The 20,301-nt window shown below is 39.8% G+C and overlaps 1 protein-coding gene across 4 annotated transcripts in view; it reads right to left on the reverse strand.

Annotated features, from left to right (window-relative positions):
- TRIT1 (tRNA isopentenyltransferase 1) overlaps nucleotides 1-20,301 on the reverse strand; it is a 56,575-nt gene that overhangs the window by 21,830 nt on the left and 14,444 nt on the right. For 3 of the 4 annotated variants that reach the window (XM_008712003.2, XM_040619315.1, XM_008712002.2), the window contains exons 2-5: nucleotides 9,000-9,140; nucleotides 4,491-4,589; nucleotides 3,637-3,782; nucleotides 1,280-1,422 (exon numbers count right to left, since the gene is read on the reverse strand). In XM_008712003.2, the coding sequence (XP_008710225.2) occupies nucleotides 1,280-1,422; nucleotides 3,637-3,782; nucleotides 4,491-4,589; nucleotides 9,000-9,140 (529 nt within the window). The remainder of the gene's footprint in view (nucleotides 1-1,279; nucleotides 1,423-3,636; nucleotides 3,783-4,490; nucleotides 4,590-8,999; nucleotides 9,141-20,301) is intronic. The other variant, XM_008712004.2, reaches the window with a different exon arrangement.

Genomic DNA, 20,301 nt, shown 5'->3' on the forward strand with positions numbered 1-20,301 from the left:
AGACAAAGGAGCAAAGTCAGTGGTCATAACCACTCAGATGCGGTGGTCAAATTTTATTATGACCAAAGGTGGTGGTCAGCTTTATTATGAATCAGATTCCATTATTTATGCCAAACTGCAATACATGTTTTTATTTACAAAAATTTCATTTAAAAAATTACCTTTTTCTATAAACTTGCACCTGAGATTAATTTAACAGCAAATTTTCACCATTTCAACCATGCTCTACAATATCTGCCATTGCTACTTCTCAGCCTGCAGTAACGGTAACCTTTTATCCTATCTTCCTAAACAGTTTGTATTTATTAAGGACTCACCACATGTTATGCACATTCCAAGCACTCTGTATGTTGTAATTCATCTAATCCTCAATACATGTATGTATTATTACTATTATTATCATTAATTCCACTTTACAGAAGAGAAAATTGTGGCACAGGAAGGTTAACTAACTTGCCTTGAAACACGCATAGCTAGAAGACGGTGGACCAGGAATCTGAATTCAGACAGTTTGGCTCAGAGACCATGTTCCTAATCGCTACACAATACTGCCTTTCACATACACACCTAGCTCATAGGTTACCCTTAAAAAATGAGTATTCCTTCTCTATGGCCTCACAGCACTTTCTAGCCCAGCATTTATCACAATGTAGTATCTATCTTTGTTTGCTGTCCCACTAGACTGGGAGCTCCTAAAAACCAGGCATGGTTTCACATTCATCTCTGAAATCCAAGTAACTATGCAGCATACTTGGCACTTCACTGAATCCTTACTGAACGTTAGCTGGTTGAAGAAGTTAGTACTATCACAGGGCATTATCATACTTTACAAAAAAACCCACAAAAACATAATCAGGCTAGCTAACTAACTATCATACCCATTTCTTAGGCCTGCTACTTCTAGAATAATCAGTGATGCAGCCTCCACCCAGCCAGTCCAGGGAGGCAGACCTCCTTCCACAGAGCCTTCCTTCTCTTTCTCTTCAGACCTTCCCTGGATAGCAGTCTCTTACCCATCCCACCCATCTCCTCTTATCCCACCCTTGGTATCTTATCCTAGTGCCAGGGCCACCCTTCTTCCCTTTCCAGACAGATACCTAGCGGAAGGGCACTATGCCTTACTAAGTTAATGAATAATGGTGATTATAAAATTAACAACTAACACTTGTTAAGTGCTTATTATGAGCCATTTGTGGTTCTGGGCATTTTATTTATATATTTACACATACATATATGAGCTCTATCTCAGTTGGACTCTAAGGCATCAAAGGGCTTTTACCTGTCTGGTCAGCATGAAGCCAGAAGATGCAAAGGTTAGGGAACTTCAGAGGGCCTCCAAGGGGACCACCACCTTCCTCTGCATGTTGACGATGAAGAAATTCACTATGAGTGATTCCCGTTTCTTCAAACACTTGCAAGCTCCTAAGTCATTTAAAGGGGCCGGGGCGGGGGGGACACCCATAAAAACCATTAGAAAAGATTGATTCTCAAATGAAACAAGGAGAGAGGCTATTATAGAACACCTCTTTCTCAATTTCACTGCATAAGCTCCCGAAGCCATGAAGGTCTGGGGTTACTCCAATCCTACAGCTACTCAGACAACAGTCCCAAAGAAAAATTTAGGTAAAGTAAGAATAATACTATTCTTCTACACATACATTAGTTTTTCTGAACTCAGGTTCAGAAACAGCAGGCTTCTTCCACAGAAACAGCATGGGGCTCACTCACCTTCAGGTGAGCAGTAAAAGAGCTGTCTGGGAGACTGGTACAAGCCAGCAAGTCCAGTCTCGCCGGAACGCCTTTCCCACAGTACAAAAGTATGTCGTACACCCAGCTCATCAACTTTTTTTTTACATACGTCTAGAATTAACGAAGAACACTTCTGGCTGATTTGGTACTCTACTAGCACAAAGACCACTAAAGAAAGAACTCACATACTTACTCTTCGGCCACTCTCTGCTCTGTCCGCCTCTATTAGTTATGCAGCTCTAGGTAATGTAACTCTCAAATCTACACTCCCCCACTCTGGGTGACTGCAACTTAGCAGCTTGAAAGTGATCTTTCTCTCCCTGACCCAATTCTACACCCTAACACAAGAGTAGAGACCCCCTGTCTTTCCATACCATTGGTCACTCAAAGAGGACCTGTGAGGGAAAATCGTGTAATAGGTAATCCCAATCATCTGGAGGTTAGGATACAGTCACAAACTAAAAGAAAGATGAGGAACGCCTGGGTGGCTCAGCTGGTTAAGTGTCTGCTTTCAGCTCAGGTCATGATCCCGGAGTCCTGGGATCAAGCCCTGCATCGGGCTCCCTGTTCCGTGGGGAGTCTACTTCTCCCTCAGCCCCTCCACCCCCACCCCTTGCTTGTGCTCTCTCTTTCTCTCTCAAATGAATAAATAAAAACCTTAAAAAAAAATAAAAGATGAACAAAGTCCTCCAGTCCTCTCTAAAGACGAGACTCTAGAGCTCTTGCTTAGAAGCAACTGACTCTTACTAAGACACAATTCTTAATTTATCACTAGTTTAGATGTAGCAAAATGAGGAGAGGTGGAAAGAAAGAACTCATTAATAAATAGAGAGGATAATAAAGACCAAGCTCTAGAACTGTCATAAAACAACATAAAAATGAATGTTCATCTTAATGTTCCTGTTTTCCAAAAATTTTTGAAAGATCTCTATTAAAATGTTTTAAAATAAAATGTTTGGATACTGAAAGTATAAATTTCATTTATCTAGAATGTGCATTATCACCCAAGGTGACACTGCTCTCAAGGGGGGCAGAAAAACTTAGACATTACAATGGTGTGTGACACTCCAAGGGGCAACCATACCCAAAGAAATATTATCCTTTAGTACTAAACTTCATGGAGGACAGGGAGGGAGGGAGGCACAATTAAGAAAAAAAAAAAAATTCTAAAAAGGCTCTGGGTGTGTGTGGGATGGTGGGAGATAATGAAAAAGGATTAAGAAACACTGATCTAGAACATTTCATTTGAGTGGAATACTTCATAATCCCTACCAATACCAGATGGTGCTATAATATTTAATCTGTGTAATCAACCATCTTTCATTAGATCTTCTAACCTGCCAGATACAGTATCACTCCCAACACTACAGAAAATTAAACCTAACACACGAGGCTGCAATTTCAAAACAACCTAAGAAAACGTGACCTTATGAGTTCATTCACCACCTCTCTCTTCCCTTCAAGAAAGCCTCCATAAGCAAAGGCGAGCTGGTCTATGAGACAGTTTATAAAATCTACCTCTCACTGGGAAAGCTGCTGGGGCAGAACTCAGCATTGCGCCATCAATTATGAAACTCAAATCACAATGTAAACCAACTGCATGCCAGAAAACATTTATATGAAAACTGTTATACAAGCAAAGATCAAATAGAAAACGAAGCACAATTACCTAGGCCCTAGGGGAAACTCTATTGTATTATACATTCTAAATTAACAACAAAGTTGGGTGCAATTATTTATTGAGGGAGCTGGACTCAGGCAGTACGTCAGGGCCTCGCGACCTGTGAGCTGGGAACACACCAATCTCCACCAACTGCTATTACCAAACCCCTCTCATGACCCAGGCACACTGAAGAATTGACTGCCCAACTCCAGAGGCTTTTTCACCTGGCCACTTTGCGTTTGTCATGTGGGTGCAGCCTGGAAGCCATTTCTGGGTCCACTTGGCTCAGGCGTTTGTGGAGTGCATGGCGATCCTCCTTTTCAAGCTCTACTTTCCGGTCAATCACTCTCTCAGTGCCCATCTCCTGAGGCTATTAAAAGAAGGTTTAGAATAAATTTAATTCCACAGTTCAACAAGCATTGTGACAGTGTATATGCCAGGCACTTTGCTAGGAGTCAGGAATACAGAACGGAGAGAAATCAGAAGGTCTTGCCATATAGTGAGAGACAGACCACAGAAAATTCCAATACACTGTGGTAGTGTTGTGAGCCCACAGCACACAAAGGACTTACTGCCCAGGGAAGTACTCAGGTACCTGCTTCCTTGTCAGAAGTACAAACAGGAACCAGGGCTAACACATCTGTATTAACATATCCAGGAGTCCAGTCTTCTCAGCAAGCGACCCGGGGGGACCAGGATTGCCCACACATTACAGTGTGCGAAGTATCACCCTATTGCAATAGCATCTCCATAAGAAAGGTTAGTGTTGGACATCTCACTGATGTACAGACTGTTACAGCCAAGAAATGCTGAGTCAGACTGATGTACTGTTAACTTACATGGAGATGCTAATTAATTCAGAGAGGAGCATTTTTCCCACACACGTCCCCTGCCCTCAGGCCACCCTGGAGGAGCACACTTCACATATGGAGGTGGCATTTGCTTGAGAATATTAAGTAAGAAAATTACAGTTGATGAGTTTAAGAAATAGACAAGAGTCAACCTTCCTCCCACTAAAATTAGCTAGCGAGAAAAAGGAACCCATTTCCTCAGTGACTTATAAGTGAACTAAACATACCTTAGTATTGACAAGAACTTTCCAGAGCAGAGACTCAATGTAATAATTGGTTCCTCCCACGACAATAGGAATTTTGTCTCGGGCAAATATATCTTCAATGTGAACGTTAAGAAAGACATCACAATATTTAATAGCAAGAAAAGCATCCTGACTCACTTGGGAAGGAGGTATTAGCAAGAAACCACACTCATTTACTTGTCTAGAGACCAGAGGAGAAAGGGTGGAAACCAAGATGAACTGATATCAGTCTTCACTGTTTCCCATGAGTTCTCAGAAGCATTTCCTCTTAGTTCTGGAGGGACTTGCATAAACCAGATACAGATGCATGATGGTAGTTCCTCCCAGTTCTAGAAATTTCTAGGCCTTGCTGCTAAAATTCAAAACTTGCCTGGTATTCCAAATCAGTTTAACAAGCACAAGCCCAAGGGCTCTCAGAGAACCAAGTGTCAGCTGCTCAGGAAGCCTCCAAGGTGACGTCCATTGTGTGACTGCCTTCTAAAATAAAATACAAGCTGGTTTCTCTACACCATGGTTCTTAGACTCAGTCAGTCCCCACCATCATGTGGTAGTACCGCAATTTCAGCCCCACTTGAGACTCCGCCAGATAAACCGAGAAGCAGCAGTTCCAAAGACAAATAGATTTCAATTACCAGCTCCAACTCTGACAAGTTATTCAGCCTGAGCTTCAGTTTTCTCACCTGTAAAATTCTCCCGAATTCTAAGGGGCATTAAATGTGACAAGGCATATAAATCCCCTACCATGATGCCTGAAATATTGGCTTTCAATTGAGTAAGCACTGAATTAACTTGAGCCACTATTGTTTTTATATGCCTGCTACTTTGAATTCTTCTCTTTAGAATCCCTGTTGAACAGATAATTATCTGCTTTATGAAGGGCTTTGCTTCTGAGGATAATTGATAAAAAGAGACTTTCAACCTAGACAAAGACTCATTTACACATTCCTTCCCCTTGCCAGCCTGTCTGTGGGCACAGATAGATGACCTCTTTTCTACCAGAAGCCCACTAACCCCAAGAGGTTGGGGTGGGGTGGGAAGAAAGCTGTTACCAATCAAGGATCTTAAAGAAGAAACATTGTTTCTGTATTTTTTTTTAAGATTTTATTTATTTATTTGAAAGAGAGAGTGAGAGACAGCATGAGCAGGGTGAGGGGCAGAGGGAGAAGCAGACTCCTTGCTGAGCAGAGAGCTCAATGCAGGGCTCCATCCCGGGATTGCAGGACCGTGACCCAAGCCAAAGGCTGACACTTAACTGAGCAGCCCTCTCTATTTGCTTTTTAAAAAGAGAAATACTATACTCGCCCTATTAAGTATAGGGAGCATACAATTACAGTAATTGTAATAGAAATTCAAATATATACTATGATTGACAAAAGGGAAAGGGAGCAAGGAAAGTAAAAAGGGAAGGGGAAAATGGTGAAATGCCAAAAAGAGAGAGAGTGGAAAAGAGGGAAGGAGATGGGATAGGAGATATTTGTTGGGAAAAGATTTAACTTGTTTGCCCAAGCCATGAAACAACTGTGATCCTGGGCAAAACCCTTCTCTCTGGGCCTCCGTATCTAATACCTTATTTAGCTTGTCAAATCAAGAAGGTTAACTGGCTACTTCTTAAGGTTCTTTCAGTTCTGACATTCTGATTTTAGGTTCTTACCTAAACTCAGAAATCTCCAATCCTGTAGGTGATGTGATTAAGTCATCCCTACTGCCCTCTGAAAACTCCATTTTCTATCAGCTCTTTCTAACAACCGAACTGTCTTAAAGCAACAACATAATTTGGTGATATGTTTTAATTTGCCAAGGGCTTTCATATACATTATCTCATCTGATACAACTGTCTCGTAAAGCAGGTAGGGCAAGAATTATCTGCATTTTAATCTCTGCCTATTTGATAGGCAAAAAAATATGATCTCATTATTTTGATTTGCATGGCCTTAACAGCAAGGGTAAACCCTTTTTCATGTTTACCATCATTTATATTTCTTCCTTTGTGAATTACTACTCAGGCCCTTTAAGTATTTTTCATATTGATTCATATGCCTTCTTTATATATTAAGGATATTAACCATTTGCCTTTCGTATGTTACAAATATTTTTTCCTCTGGTTCGTAGTTTTTTTAATTTTATTTATAGTGGGCTAATTTTTTAAAAATTATAAAATATTCAATACATACAAAAGAACATACATAAATTATGAAGCCTAATAACAAACATATACTCATGAACCCAATGTAAGAAAAGGAGTATTATCAATTCCTTTGAAGTTTCCTGTGTATTCATTCCCACCCCAACCCCCTACTTCCCCTTTCTGTCAGGAAACCTGAGATTTGCTATCCTGAATTGTTTGTTTTTTCTTGTTATCATTCCCTTGCTTTTCTTTACGTTATTCCTTATGTATATGTAACGACCTAAAAGATATATTGATTAGTTTTGCTTGCTTTTTAACTTTTATAATAAATGGTATGAATGTGTATGGCATGAATGTCTAGAATTTCTCACATTTTACATTGTTTCTGAGATTCTTCCACATCGATTGCCATGTATAGCTACAATTTATCCATTTTCACTGCTGAAAAAGTACTTATATGAACAAAGCAAATTTTATACATTCTTCTGTAAGAATTTAGGTGTTTATGTTTTTGCCATTAAGAGCAATGCTGCCATGAATGAGATCTACCACCTATCTCCAGTTACACTTGTGGCAAGGTTACTCCATGGTGGATACTTAGTTCTGGTTGGTACACATTCTTGCCGACACAAATTGTTAATTTGTACATACTCAAAGTTAGCTATTTTCCTTTAAAAAGGTGGGAGGTGCCTGGGTGTACAGTCAGTTGAGCATCCGACCCTTGGTTTCAGCTTAGGTCATGATCTCATGGTCCTGGGATCAAGCCCCTTATAGGGCAGGGAGTCTACCTGGGATTCTTTCTCCCTCTCCCTCTGCCCCTCCTACTCGTGCTCTCTCTCCCTCTCTCAAATAAATAAATCGTTAAAAAAAACAAAACAAAACAGAAGGTTATGGGGATGGATGGTGATGACGGTTGCACCACACTGTGAATGTATTCAATACAACTGAACTGTACACTTAAAAAATGGTTAAGTGGTAAATTTTGTGAATATTTAACACAGTAAAATAAAGGAAAAATTGAGTTAAAAAAACCCATTAAAATAACTTTTTTAGAAACTAGGTATCTACAAAGTCCTTCCCTACTCTAAAATCACATAACTATTCAATTATATATTATCCTATTTGTTTTAAAGTTTCAAAAATACATATATTTAATTCTGAAATCCATCTGCAACTTATATATAATGAGGTCGTGATTTTATTTTTTTCCAAAAACATTAGCTGTCCCAGGAATACTAACTACTGCATTACTTCTCTATTGTTTTAAATGCCACCTTGATCATAAGGTAAATATATACATCCATTTTAATTTGTATCTGAGTTTTCTATTCTGTGTCATAAATTTGTCTAGTGTAATTTCCATACCATTATAATTATTATGAATTTTCCTTATGTTTTAATATCTGGCAGTCCAAATTTTTTTTTTCTAAAGCAATCTCTATACCCAATGTGGGGCTTGAACCCACAACCCAGAGATCAAGACTGGCATTCTCTACCAAGTGAGCCAGCCAGGCACCCCATCTGGAAGTCTGGACAATTAAAATGTAAGGACAATCCCCCTTATATTATTCTTTTTTTCAAAATGTATTGGTGTTGAAACTAATATAACACTATATGCTAACTATACTGGAATTAAAATTTAAAAAAATAACCAAGAGGCACCTGGGTGGCTTAGTCGGTTAAGTGTCCGACTTGATCTCAGCTCAGGTCTTGACCTCAGGGTTGTGAGTTTAACCTCCATGGTTGGGCTCCATACTGGGTGTAGGGCCTACTTAATCAATCAATCAATTAAAGATCACTGATCACAGAAGAAAAATTTTCTATTGTTTTGCAGTCCTCCCTCACCCAACAATTCCTATTAAATTCTAACTATAACTCCATTATATTTATAAATTGATTTTGTATCCCCATACAACAAAGGGTGGGAAACTGAAGCTGAGTCAGGTAAACGCTCTACCCAATAAAATTCACTTGGTCAACAGAGGCAATTCTGGGACTAGAACACAGATTTTCTAATTCCTAAATCAGTGTTCTCTCCACTAAAACAGCTTCTCAAATTTTAATATGCAATGAATCACCTGGAACTCTTGTGAAATGTAGATTCTGATTCAGCAGTCCTGGAGTGAGGCCCAAATTCAGCATTTCTAATAAACACCCAAGAGATGGCTGATGATGCAGTCTGACAAGACTCAGACGCAAGAGTATTGTATCTCTTGATCCATATAGTTCTGATGGGGGTGCTACCTCTTGGTTGTTAAGTCTGGGTACCCCTGCTTAGAAGAAATTGTCACTGAAAAGAAAACTTCCTTCTTGGCTTGGACTGGCCTGCACCCACCAAGCCTAGCTGCTGTCTTTCCTAAGGATATCAGAGCAGTTGCCTTGTTCCTGAAGTCCACAACTGTGTAATTTGTCACCAGAGGATCCACAAAGCTGAGCATGTGGTGCTGGCACATTCTCTGCTCTTGGGCAGAAACCTTGTTGGTGATGATGTCTAGGCCTTCATAAACCTAGGGGAAAGAAAATTAGCATGAGAAAGTCACCTGCCTCCATAAAAGGCACCCTTGCCCTCCAGCCAAACACGTGACTGACCCAAAGCACCAGCATAGATGTATTCTAAGCGTACATGTTCAGAGCACAGCAGATAGACAAAAACCTAAGACAAAGGAAGCAGAAGAAAATGGAACACTGGTTTTCTTATCAAATAGTGGCTATTAGCTTAGACTTCAAGATAAAAAGTGTATGTAAATCAATGCTCAAGTGAGAACTCATTCTGCAAGATTAACTGGAGGTTCTTTCAGTATTTAAAAATGGGCAGGTTGTTTTATTTTAATTATCATAAGTCTCCAGAAAGGTAACATTTTGCATTGTTCATAGTTCTACTTCAAATGCTTAGATATTTCTTGGATTTAAATGGCTCTGAAAGAGTTTTAAAATCTTGGCTCCATTTGTAGAGAAGTGGCCTATTTACAAAGATACATATAAAACACACACATACACACTTTGAAGTCAGACCCCCTAATACTGCTGTACTCTAATGGAAACATTGTGATCTAACCAAATTACTGCTTCAGGGGGTCAGCACATACAGTCTAAATACTCAAAGGCAATATCCTGTCTGTAAGCTCTTGATCTGCCAATTCAACTAAAAAGTTCAAATGTACTTTTTCTAAATGCAAGGTCTCAGATGGAGAACAGATCTGAAAATACTACTTTGAAAATAGGGATGAATGCTTTGAGATTAAATGTTCCCTCTGTAATCACTGATTCTACAGGGAGCATTGAATGAACAAATAATAAGTTCCATAGAGCCCACAAAGATGTTAAAAGCATTTTTTATCTCACATTTCCCTTTACTTACATGAGTGTCGATTAAGCACAGTACAGTATAATGGTTAGGAGGAAGGACGCTGGCGCCAGGCTGCCTCAGATCAATTCCTAGCTCTGCCGCTTACCAGTTATTTGTACTTGTGGAGTAGTCAGTTACTAACCTCCCTCTGCCTCAATCCCTCATCAGTAAAACGAGGATAACAGTATCTATCTCATGGGGTTGTTATGGGGATTAAGTGAGTTAATACATGTAAAGCACTTAGTTTTTGCCTAACACACTGCATACGCTCTACAGGGTCACTGTATAACTACCTATATTACAATCACTAGGACTATCACAACGCCAGGAGAATGGGAAATAAGTTTAGTGTCATTATCACTCTGAAGCTTCTGTGCTTTTAACTACTGAGGTTATTTACCCAACAAGCATATAAGCTATCTTCAAGTAAAAGAAAATTGTTAATTGGTAAAATAGTCCACAGAAGAAATATAAAGAGCCATAGGGAAAGAACCAGCTCTGCCTTTAACTCCTTTAATCTGTGCCTGACAACAGACTTGCCTTCTTACACCTGAATACTGATGGAATCTTCAATCATAGGGTGTTCCTTTTTGTGTATCTTGAACAAGACATCCTTCTGACATTATAAAGTGCTGCAGCATATAATGCACAATGCAGTCTCCTGCACAAATTAAGAAAACTGAAGGAGGGAAAGGAGTTAATAATTGTGTGTTCTGAGTGCATGGGTGGCTCAGTTGGTCCAGTGTCCGCCTTCAGCTCAGGTCATGATCCCAGGACCCTGGGATGGAGTCCCATGTCAGGTTCCCTGCTCCACAGGGAGTCTGCTCCGCCCTCTGCCCCTCCTCCCATTCGTTCTTTCAATCTCTCTCTCTCAAATAAATAGAATCTTAAATTAAAAAAAAAAAAAAAAAGGAAAAGCATAGTTGCAAATGCACAATTACCATCCCCCACCTCCAAAAAAAGCCAAAATGTAAACATCTCTACCAGTGAATTCTATCAGATACATAGATAACTTTGTAGATAAAATTTCGTCCTGAGTCCTGCCTTTATGTGTCTCTTCTAGAACTCCTAAAAATGGTTAAGTTTAAATAAACACATCGACATAAATCAAACAGAAGGGAGCCCCAGAACAAGGCTCACCTTATTAAAGGAAGTGGCTTACTGTACTGTTTATGGTATATACAAATGCCAATAAATACCAGAAAGAAGAAAAGAGTTTTAATGGTTTAAGGGAAATAGACATCTTGCTCACATAGTTAACAAACTAAAAGCTGTAATACACACAAAAGTACTACATCTTGGTTACCAGTGTAAATTGTCATCTTTGAGTGATCTGCCAACTTTTCATTTCCTGTACCACCGGATTAAAAGAAACTGGGCATAAAGATACGGGTGATACTAACTAGATGTTTGACGATAAAAGGATTGTTTATTTTTAGGAATCATATGGTTTTATGGTTATGTTTTTTAAAAAAAGGAGTCCTTAACTTTGAGGTATGCAATATATTGAGGTACATATGAATGAAAGTATATCTTTTGTTAAAAGAAATACTTCAGTCTTCCATTCTAATATGACTTCTTTCAACAGTTTACTCATGTGCTATTACAGTTGAGCTTACGAATGACTGCAACTTGTGATCACAGCTACTATGTATTTTTTCATTTTACCCATGAATAAATTTTTTTAAAAGATTTTATTTATTTATTTGTCAGAGGGAGAGAGAGCACAAACAGGGGGAGCAGCAGGCAGAGGGAGAAGCAGGCTCCCCACTGAGCAAGAAGCCTGATGCCGTACTCGATCCCTGCACCCTGGGATCAAGACCTGAGCCGAAGGCAGATGCTTAACCAACTGAGCCACCCAGGCATCCCCATGAATAAATTCTTAACAAGCAAGAAAGCAAGGGTAGATGAAGAGCATATGTAAAATACATCTATATCTGCACTGCATGAGAGCAAGAACGATGCTGAAAAGATATTTGTTAATAATGATACAAGAATTATAATCACTGGGGCACCTGGCTGGCTCAATGGGTAGAGCATCTGATTCTTTTTTAATTCAATTAACCAACATATAGTACATCATTAGGTTTTGATGTAGTGTTCATTGATTAATTAGTTGCAAAGAACACTCAGTGCTCATCACATCATGTGACCTCCTTAATGCCCATCACCCACTTACTCCATCCCCCCCCTTCCCCCTTCTGTAACCCTCAGTTTGTTCCCATGGTTTGTCTTCCTCCCTGATTTCTTCCCATTTAGTTTTCCCTCCCTTCCCCTGTGGTCCTCTGCACTATTTCTTATGTTCCACATATAAGTGAAACCATATGATGATTGTCTTTCTCTGACTCTTGATCTTGGGATGGTGAGTTCAAGCCCCATGCTGGGTGCAGAGATTACTTCAGAAAAAAAAAAAAGGATTATGATCACTGAATGAAAGGCAGAACAATGATGCAAGTAAAATTTGCAATTACATTCATAACATTAAAATTTTATGTTTATAGGGCACCTGGGTGGCTCAGCTCGTTGAGTAACCGACTCCTGATTTTGGCTCAGGTCATGATCTCAGGATCCTGGGATCAAGCCCCGCGTTGGGCTCTGTGCTCAGCGGGGAGTCTGATTGAGGATTCTCTCTCTCCTCCCTCTGCCTCTTTCTCTGCTCTCACATTCTCTCAAAGAAATAAATAAATCTTTTTTTAAAAATTTATGCTTATTTTCTGCTTTTAATCATAGGGAAAAAAAAGAAAGTATATGAAGACTGAGATCTGCATTCCAATAATCGGGTAGGAAGGGCAGACTAACTGAAATAAGTTGGCCAAGTGTTCCTAACTACTGAAGTGAGGTGAGACACATAGCAGTTCAACTGGTATTCTGCTTTTTTGTATGTTGGAAACTTTCTCTAACAAAAAGTTTCTTTTAAAAAATTTGGATGCACTTCACACCCACTGAGATGGCTATTGTCAAAAAAACAGAAAATAACGAACATTGGTGAAGACGTAGAGACATTAGAACCCTTGTGCATTGCTAGTGGGAATATAAAATGATGCAGCTATGGATGGAAAACTGTATGACGATTCATCAAACAAAAAATAGAGGGGTGCCTGGCTAGCTCAGTCTGCAGAGCATGTGACTTTTGATCTCAAGGTTGTGAGTTCAAGCCCCATCAAAATATAAAAAATAGAATTACCATATGATCCAGCAACTCCACTTCTGGGTACATACCGAAAAGAACTGAAAGCAGGGAGTTGAACAGATATTTATGCACCCATGTTTACAGCAGCATTATTCACAGAAGCCAAAAGGTGGGAGCAATCCGTGTCCAGCATGAACGAATGGATAAACGAAATGCACTGTATACATATAATGGAATATTATTCAGCCTTAAAAAGGAAGGGAATTCTGACACATACTATAACATGGAGGAACATTGAAGACATTATGCTAAGAGAAATAACCCAGTAACAACATGACACAACTAAAGTAGCCAAATTCAAAGGCAGAAAGTAGAAGAGTGGTTGCCAGGGGCAGGGACAGAGAAGAATGGGGAATTAGTATAAAACAGGTACAGAATTTCAGTGTGGGAAGAAGAAAAAAGTTCTGGAGACGGAGGGTGATGATGACCGCAGAAAAATGTGAATGTGCTTAATGTATGGTAAAATAGTAAATTTTATGCCATGTATATTTTACCATAACAGAAGACTTGGAAGACATTTTTGGTACAATGAGAAACCAGTGATTATTAGCAAAGAAATGAAATTTTGAAAAATGTGTTGAATTTTTTAATTCTTTTTCTTTTTCATTTTTTTAAGAGATTTTATTTATTTGAGAGAGAGTAAGAACGCACAAGCAGGGGGAGCAGCAGAGGGAGAGGGAGAAGCAGACTACGCTCCTGAGCAGGGAACCCAATACGGAACTTGATCCCAGGTTGCTGCGATCATGACCTGAGCCGAAGGCAGACGCTCAGCAGACTGAGCCACCCAGGCACCCCTTGTATTCTGCAATTCTTTTCAATATATAGGAATTGAAATGGAAATGGAATTATTGGATCATATCATAACTTTCAAAATTATTGAGAGGACTGGTAATGTTCTATTTCTTGAACTGAGTTTTGATTACACAGGTATTTTCACTTTTTTGATAACTTACTGAACTGTACAGTTATGAATTTTTATGCATTTTTTAAGATTTTATTTTTAAGTAACTCTACACCCAATATGGGGCTTGAACCTATATCCCCAAGAACAAGAGTAGCACACTCCACCCAACTGAGCCAGTCAGGAGCCCCATGAATTATGCATTTTATGACAAACATTATTTATCAACTAAAGTCATACCACCCAGCCAAAAAGCAAAAACAGAACACATTTTACATTTGCACTAAGGATAAATATCTAAACAAATTTAGAAACGAATCAATTTTGTAAAGGTCACATTTGGTCCATACAGATATTTGCATTGTAAATCCCACAACTGGGCTTATTTTATTACCTGTCCAGAAAACATCATCCTACCCGAGTAAGTTAGGTTTGTAGCTGATCGCCTTATATTTTCCAGCTTCAATTACAGTTTCAGTGTGACTCCACTTATAAAACAGTCAGCCCTTGGTGCTAGGAAGAGCCTGAAGGATCTGTTTTATCTTCTAAAGGCAGCATGTCACTCTGGTCCACCTCCTACTCTCCTAGAGGACACCTGTGATCTGCGTACACAGAAGCGACTGGATAAAATGTTTCTCTCCGCACAAATCAGATTTCGTCAATACTAAGGGAACTCTGACCTCTTTGTGAGGTCTGATAACTGAATACTTTGAAAAATTACAGGTTTAACCTACTTAGCAAATTATCAACATAACTGAGTTATCTCAGCAAATATTTACTGAGAGTCTACTATGTGCCAGGTACCCTGCAAGACGTTAGGCATGCAAAAAAGATTTAAAAAGGGTCCCTGTCCTCTAGAAGTTCAGGCTAGCAAAAGACACAGATACAAATAACTGTACTACAGAGATAAATGATATAAAAGTTTCTGAGACAATAAAGTTTGACTGTAACCATCTTCTTTAAATTTCATAACCATGAAGCATTTAATGTTCTAGGTATTTAACTGGGTATTAGAAGGAAATACGCTTCTGTCTCACCTCTACTGAGAGTTCATCTCCAGATTGAAAATGTTTTGGGAAAAGGCCACAAAACTGCAATAACCCGAACTCTCCAAACCAACAGAGCTAAAGTGCCCAGAGGCGCTAATGAAAGGGAGTGAAATTTACAACAGAGACCTAGCGGAAAACCAGCAGAATGGAGAGCTGTGTTATCAGCCAGAAGTGAATTGTCCACCAGGGGACATTTGGCAATACCTAGAAACATTGTTGGCTGTCACAACTGCAGGAGTGGAGGTACTGCTGGTATCTAGTGGTTAGAGGTCAGGGACGCTGCTAAACAATCCTACAATGCAAGGACAACGCCCCCCACCCACCCACCCCCACACACAACAAAAAATTATCTGGCCCAAAAATGTCAACAGTCCTGAGGCTGAGAAACTCTGATCCAAAGAAATTCTACCTTGGAGAAACTCCCCCAAATCTTTAAGTGTACAACTAAAGATCCACTCGTGTAAGGCTCCATCCCTTTATGGTTGTCAGGCTGTAGGGTGGTCCTACTGAGCGTGTTGATCAGCAAGATCCTGGGCACTGGGAAGATCATGGAGCTCTGAGTGCAGGCTGGCTAAGACTGCCCAACACTGCTGTCTACAAGCACGAGGAAAAGCTGGCCCCCCTTATTTGTTCTTCTTTTTTTCCCCCTTTTGACTTCATTTCTTTCCCAATCCAAATTAGATCCTGAAGTCCTTCAATCACTTTCTTGCCTCTATGGATTACATCTGCTTTGAAAAGCACAATCACAGATTATGAATCAACACAATCACCTACCTTCTCTGCTGGCCGCTCCCCACTGCTCCATGGATATTTCATTCTCTGAGATCACTAATGAACCCTGTCAAATATTAACACTTTTCTACTAAGCTTTCAAAACACGTTTAATAGAAAAACCAACAATCTGATACTACTCGTCTCTCTCCATAATTCATTCTCCTTTGGAGTTTCAATGGCAGCAATCTCTCCAGTTTTTCCTCCTATCTCACTGGCCCTTCTTCAGTTTCCCTACTGAAGCCAACCACTAATCTATTAGCAGTATCTGTCATGGTGACAATATTGAGAAATGGCCATCTCTATGGCATCTACCTGCCATTTCTATACTACAAACTGTCTGACACTCATGGCTTCTATAACCATTTTTGTGCTAACTCCCAAAATTCCTATCTGCAATCTAGTTCTCTCTTGATGCCAGACCTGTATATTTAACTGCCTAGTGGACATTTTCATCATCAATGAGAGGCATTTAATATAGTGAAGTTGTTAACAGTGAGGACTCTGGAGCCAGGTTGCCTGGATTCAAGTCCTGGCTCCACTACTTATTAGCTACGTAACCTTGAGGAAGTTATTTAACCTCTCTGTGCCTCATATTTCTCAACCAGAGAGAGAGGGAACACAAGCAGGGGGAGTGGAAGAGGAAGAAGCAGGCTGCCAGTGGAGCAGGCGGCCTGATGCGGGGCTCGATCCCAGGACTCTGAGATCACGTCCTGAGCCGAAGGCAGACACTTAACGACTGAGCCACCCAGGTGCCCCTCATATTTCTTATTTATAAAGTGAGGATCATCTTAAACCTAACCTCAAAGGACTATGGTGAGAATTAAATAATTAATACATGCAAAGCGTATGGAATAGGGCCTGCTCTATAGGAAGCAGTCAATAAATGTTAGCTATCATCCTTATCAGAGTCATCATCATCACCCCAGACACCTGTAACCTGATATAACCAAAACTGAACACCTTATCTTCCCAGCCATACTTGAGTGAACCATGAGATAATCAAACCAAAAACCTCCAAGTGATCCTAGTATCTCTGTATCCCTCTCTCTCCCCACATTTCCAATCCCTCAACTTTATCCACACTAGTCCCTAAAATGATCTCAAAGCTCACCATCACCACTTCATCATCACTTCACTGCCATTACACCAAATGAAGGCTTCATGATTTCCCAACTAGACTATTCATTCCATCAGCTTCCTCACTGATCTTCCTACCTTCACAGTATAATCCCTCCAATTTATGTCCACACTGCAGCCGGGGAGCTTTCTAAAATGAAAATCTGATCTCATCCAGCCCCAAACTCTTTAGCATCACCCCCTGATGAAAGCCTGCCTAGAGATCACTCCTCATTCCTACCCCATGTGTGTCCTCTGTAGCCTCACGGTACCCTGCATTTACCTCTATCACAGAAGTAATTTAGAGTCTTATACAATAAGTTTTATCTCCATTAGACTACAAGTTCCAAGGGAAGAAACTGGGTATTTTATCGCTAGCCCCAACACGTAACACAGTACCTAATGACACATGGAGTGTACTCAGTAAATACTCTGTGCCTGAGGTAGAGGGCTAAATCCTATGTTAAAAATTCCACACCCTATGAAGTTATGTTGGCCTCCATTTTACCAATGAGGAAATGAAAACTTACACACGTTAGGTAACCTGTCCAAAGTCACACAGCAAATTAGTGGCAGAGGAAAATTTTGAATCCACGTCTTCTGACTTCATAGTGTTCTTTTCCCATCATGTTGCTAATCTCTGTTACATACAAATCAGCTCTCTGACTCTGGGAAGTCAGCTTTCTTTCCTGGAACCTCAAGTTCCTCATTTCTAACATCCCCTTTAATTCTAATAGTCCAAACTTCAGACGAAAAGAATCATGGCATAGAAGGGTAAAAGGAAAAAAAATTTTTTTTTAAGGATATTGGCACTCTCCAGAAAGCTGATTTTCCTTTTTTATTAAAGGGATTTCAATTTGAATTTGATTATTCAACCGAAGAGATGTGGAAAAGTAGGGAAAAGATCAATCTCTTGCCTAACTTTTCTTTCTTAATAAAAGGATGACTTTTTAAAAATTTTACACTTTATTAAGAAAAAATGAGTTAGCCGCAGGAACATCATGGCAGGCAACTACTCCTTTTAGCTTTGTTTGGCAGAAGTTCAACTGCAGACATGCAGACTAAATCAGACAGATTACGATGCTCAGAAAGTAGAACTCGTACCTGACGTGTTCAGTCAGCCTGGTGAGAGGAGTGGTTTGGAAATTGCAGTGCAGTCCTGACTTTTATTCTTCCAACGGCTATCCCTACTTAAGAGAAAAGGGGGGTGTGCCTGGCTGGCTCAGTTGGTGGAACACGTGACTCTGGATCTCAGGGTGGTAAGTTCAAGCCCCATGTAGGGTGTAGAGATTACTTAAAAACAAAATCTTTAGGGGCACCTGGGTGGCTCAGTCGTTAAGCGTCTGCCTTCGGCTCAGGGCGTGATCCTGGCGTTCTGGGATCGAGCCCGCATCGGGCTCCTCCTCTGAGAGCCTGCTTCTTCCTCTCCCACTCCCCCTGCTTGTGTTCCCTCTCTCGCTGGCTGTCTCTCTCTCTGTCAAATAAATAAATAAAATCTTTTTTAAAAAAATAAATAAATAAATGAAAATAAATAAAAATAAAATCTTTAAAAAAAAAAAGGAAATGGGACTGGAACCTTAATACAAGGCCATGCTTCTCAAACCAAGAAGTGCATACATAATAAGTATACTATGCATTTTTTGAGAGCATCAATCTTACTAAATGGTAAAAAGAATCTGAAACATTTTTATATCTAAATAAATATAGACAGATCAGGGCAGAGAATGCAAAACTGGCACATACTTTTAAGTTAAAGCATGAAAAAGCGCAATGGAGAGCCTCTGTCATGGCTGCTTAGAGGTTCACCTGCAAACCCTGGCGAAGCACGGATATAAGGAAATTCAGAGATCATGCACCCAGTCCGATCACTTGAAATTTTATACTTGAGAATATGGAGGCTCAGAGAGCTTTCCTGGACATATACACTGACTGGCAGCAGAGACACAACTAAAGCCTGGATGCTCTGCCTATAACACAAGCTGTTTCTGCTGCCTCTTAGCAGTGGAATTTTTATCTCCATTTGACTCTGGTCTGTTTGTATGCTTGAAGTAATGAATTCTTACTAAGGTGAAATTAAATTCCAGAAACTGAGGAGAAAACCACTTCCATACACTGAACCCCTTCACGGTTCTGAAGAGTAAATGTGACAAAAAGCTAAAAATATACACAAAGACAATGCCATGTGACTATAATGCTGGGACAGAAACAAAAGGGGTCTTTTGAGAAAATAAAATTAATAATAAAGTTTCTCTCCGTGGTCACTTTTACAGCCTCAAGATTGGCCCACCTTTGAGGGTTTCAGTGTTATCTTATTTTAAGATCCCTATGATAGAGTATATATTATTTGGAGGTCTGTGTCTAAGTTAGGGAGAGACAGTAGAGTATAATGGAGCCAGAATGCCTAGGTTCATGTTGCAGGTTATTTAAGTATCTAATTTTTCTTTGCCTCAGGTTTCCTAATCTATAAAATGGGAATTATAATAGCACCTACACTCCTCACTGGGTTATTCTGAAGATCAGAGTTAATATAGGTAAAATATTTAGAATAGTGGCAGGCAAATGGTAAGCACTATATAACTGCTTGATATTATCTATATTTAACTGGTGGTGGTTAAACAAGATTTTCCTCGGTTTTTCTGGGTGAGACCTCTGGCCAGGGTTTGAAAGAAGAGAACCACAAAATGCCAGAGCTAAAAGGAGCTTTAGACACTGTGACAGACAGACACTGTATGACCCACAAAGCCTAAAATACTGAGTATCTGGGCCTTAACAGAAACAGGCTGCCTATCCCTGATCTAATCTAATCAGTTCCCCTCCCTAACATAGCCAAAGAGGAAACTAAAGCCCTCTCTGGGCTTGTCCCAGGTTATAGATATAGTGAGTTAATGGCAAAGCTGGGACTAAAACCCAGTTTTCCCAGTAAATAAAACTGCCTACCAGGCTAAAGAGACTAAATGAAGACCTCAGAGTAAAGCTGTAAATTAGGAAAGAATATGGGCACCTAAAGAGTTAGGCAAATCATCTAATTCTAATCAACAGACACTTACTGAATACTATAAGCCTGGGCATCAGTGTTTTTAATGCTCTCCAGGTAATTGCAATGTGCACCTGAGACTGAGAACCACTGGTACAAGTATTGTGCAAGGCACTAGCAAGATGTAAACAAAAAAGGAGAGTAAGGAAACTGATTGGATAGCTGGGTAGCTAACCAAAAATACCAGCTCGGACAATGTAGAATCCCATATTTCCTCTGCAATTACATAGGGGATTGCAAGGGAAGAACAACAGGCAC

The sequence above is a fragment of the Ursus maritimus genome, unplaced genomic scaffold, assembly GCF_017311325.1.
Source record: "Ursus maritimus isolate PB19 unplaced genomic scaffold, ASM1731132v1 scaffold_32, whole genome shotgun sequence".
NCBI lineage: Eukaryota > Metazoa > Chordata > Mammalia > Carnivora > Ursidae > Ursus > Ursus maritimus.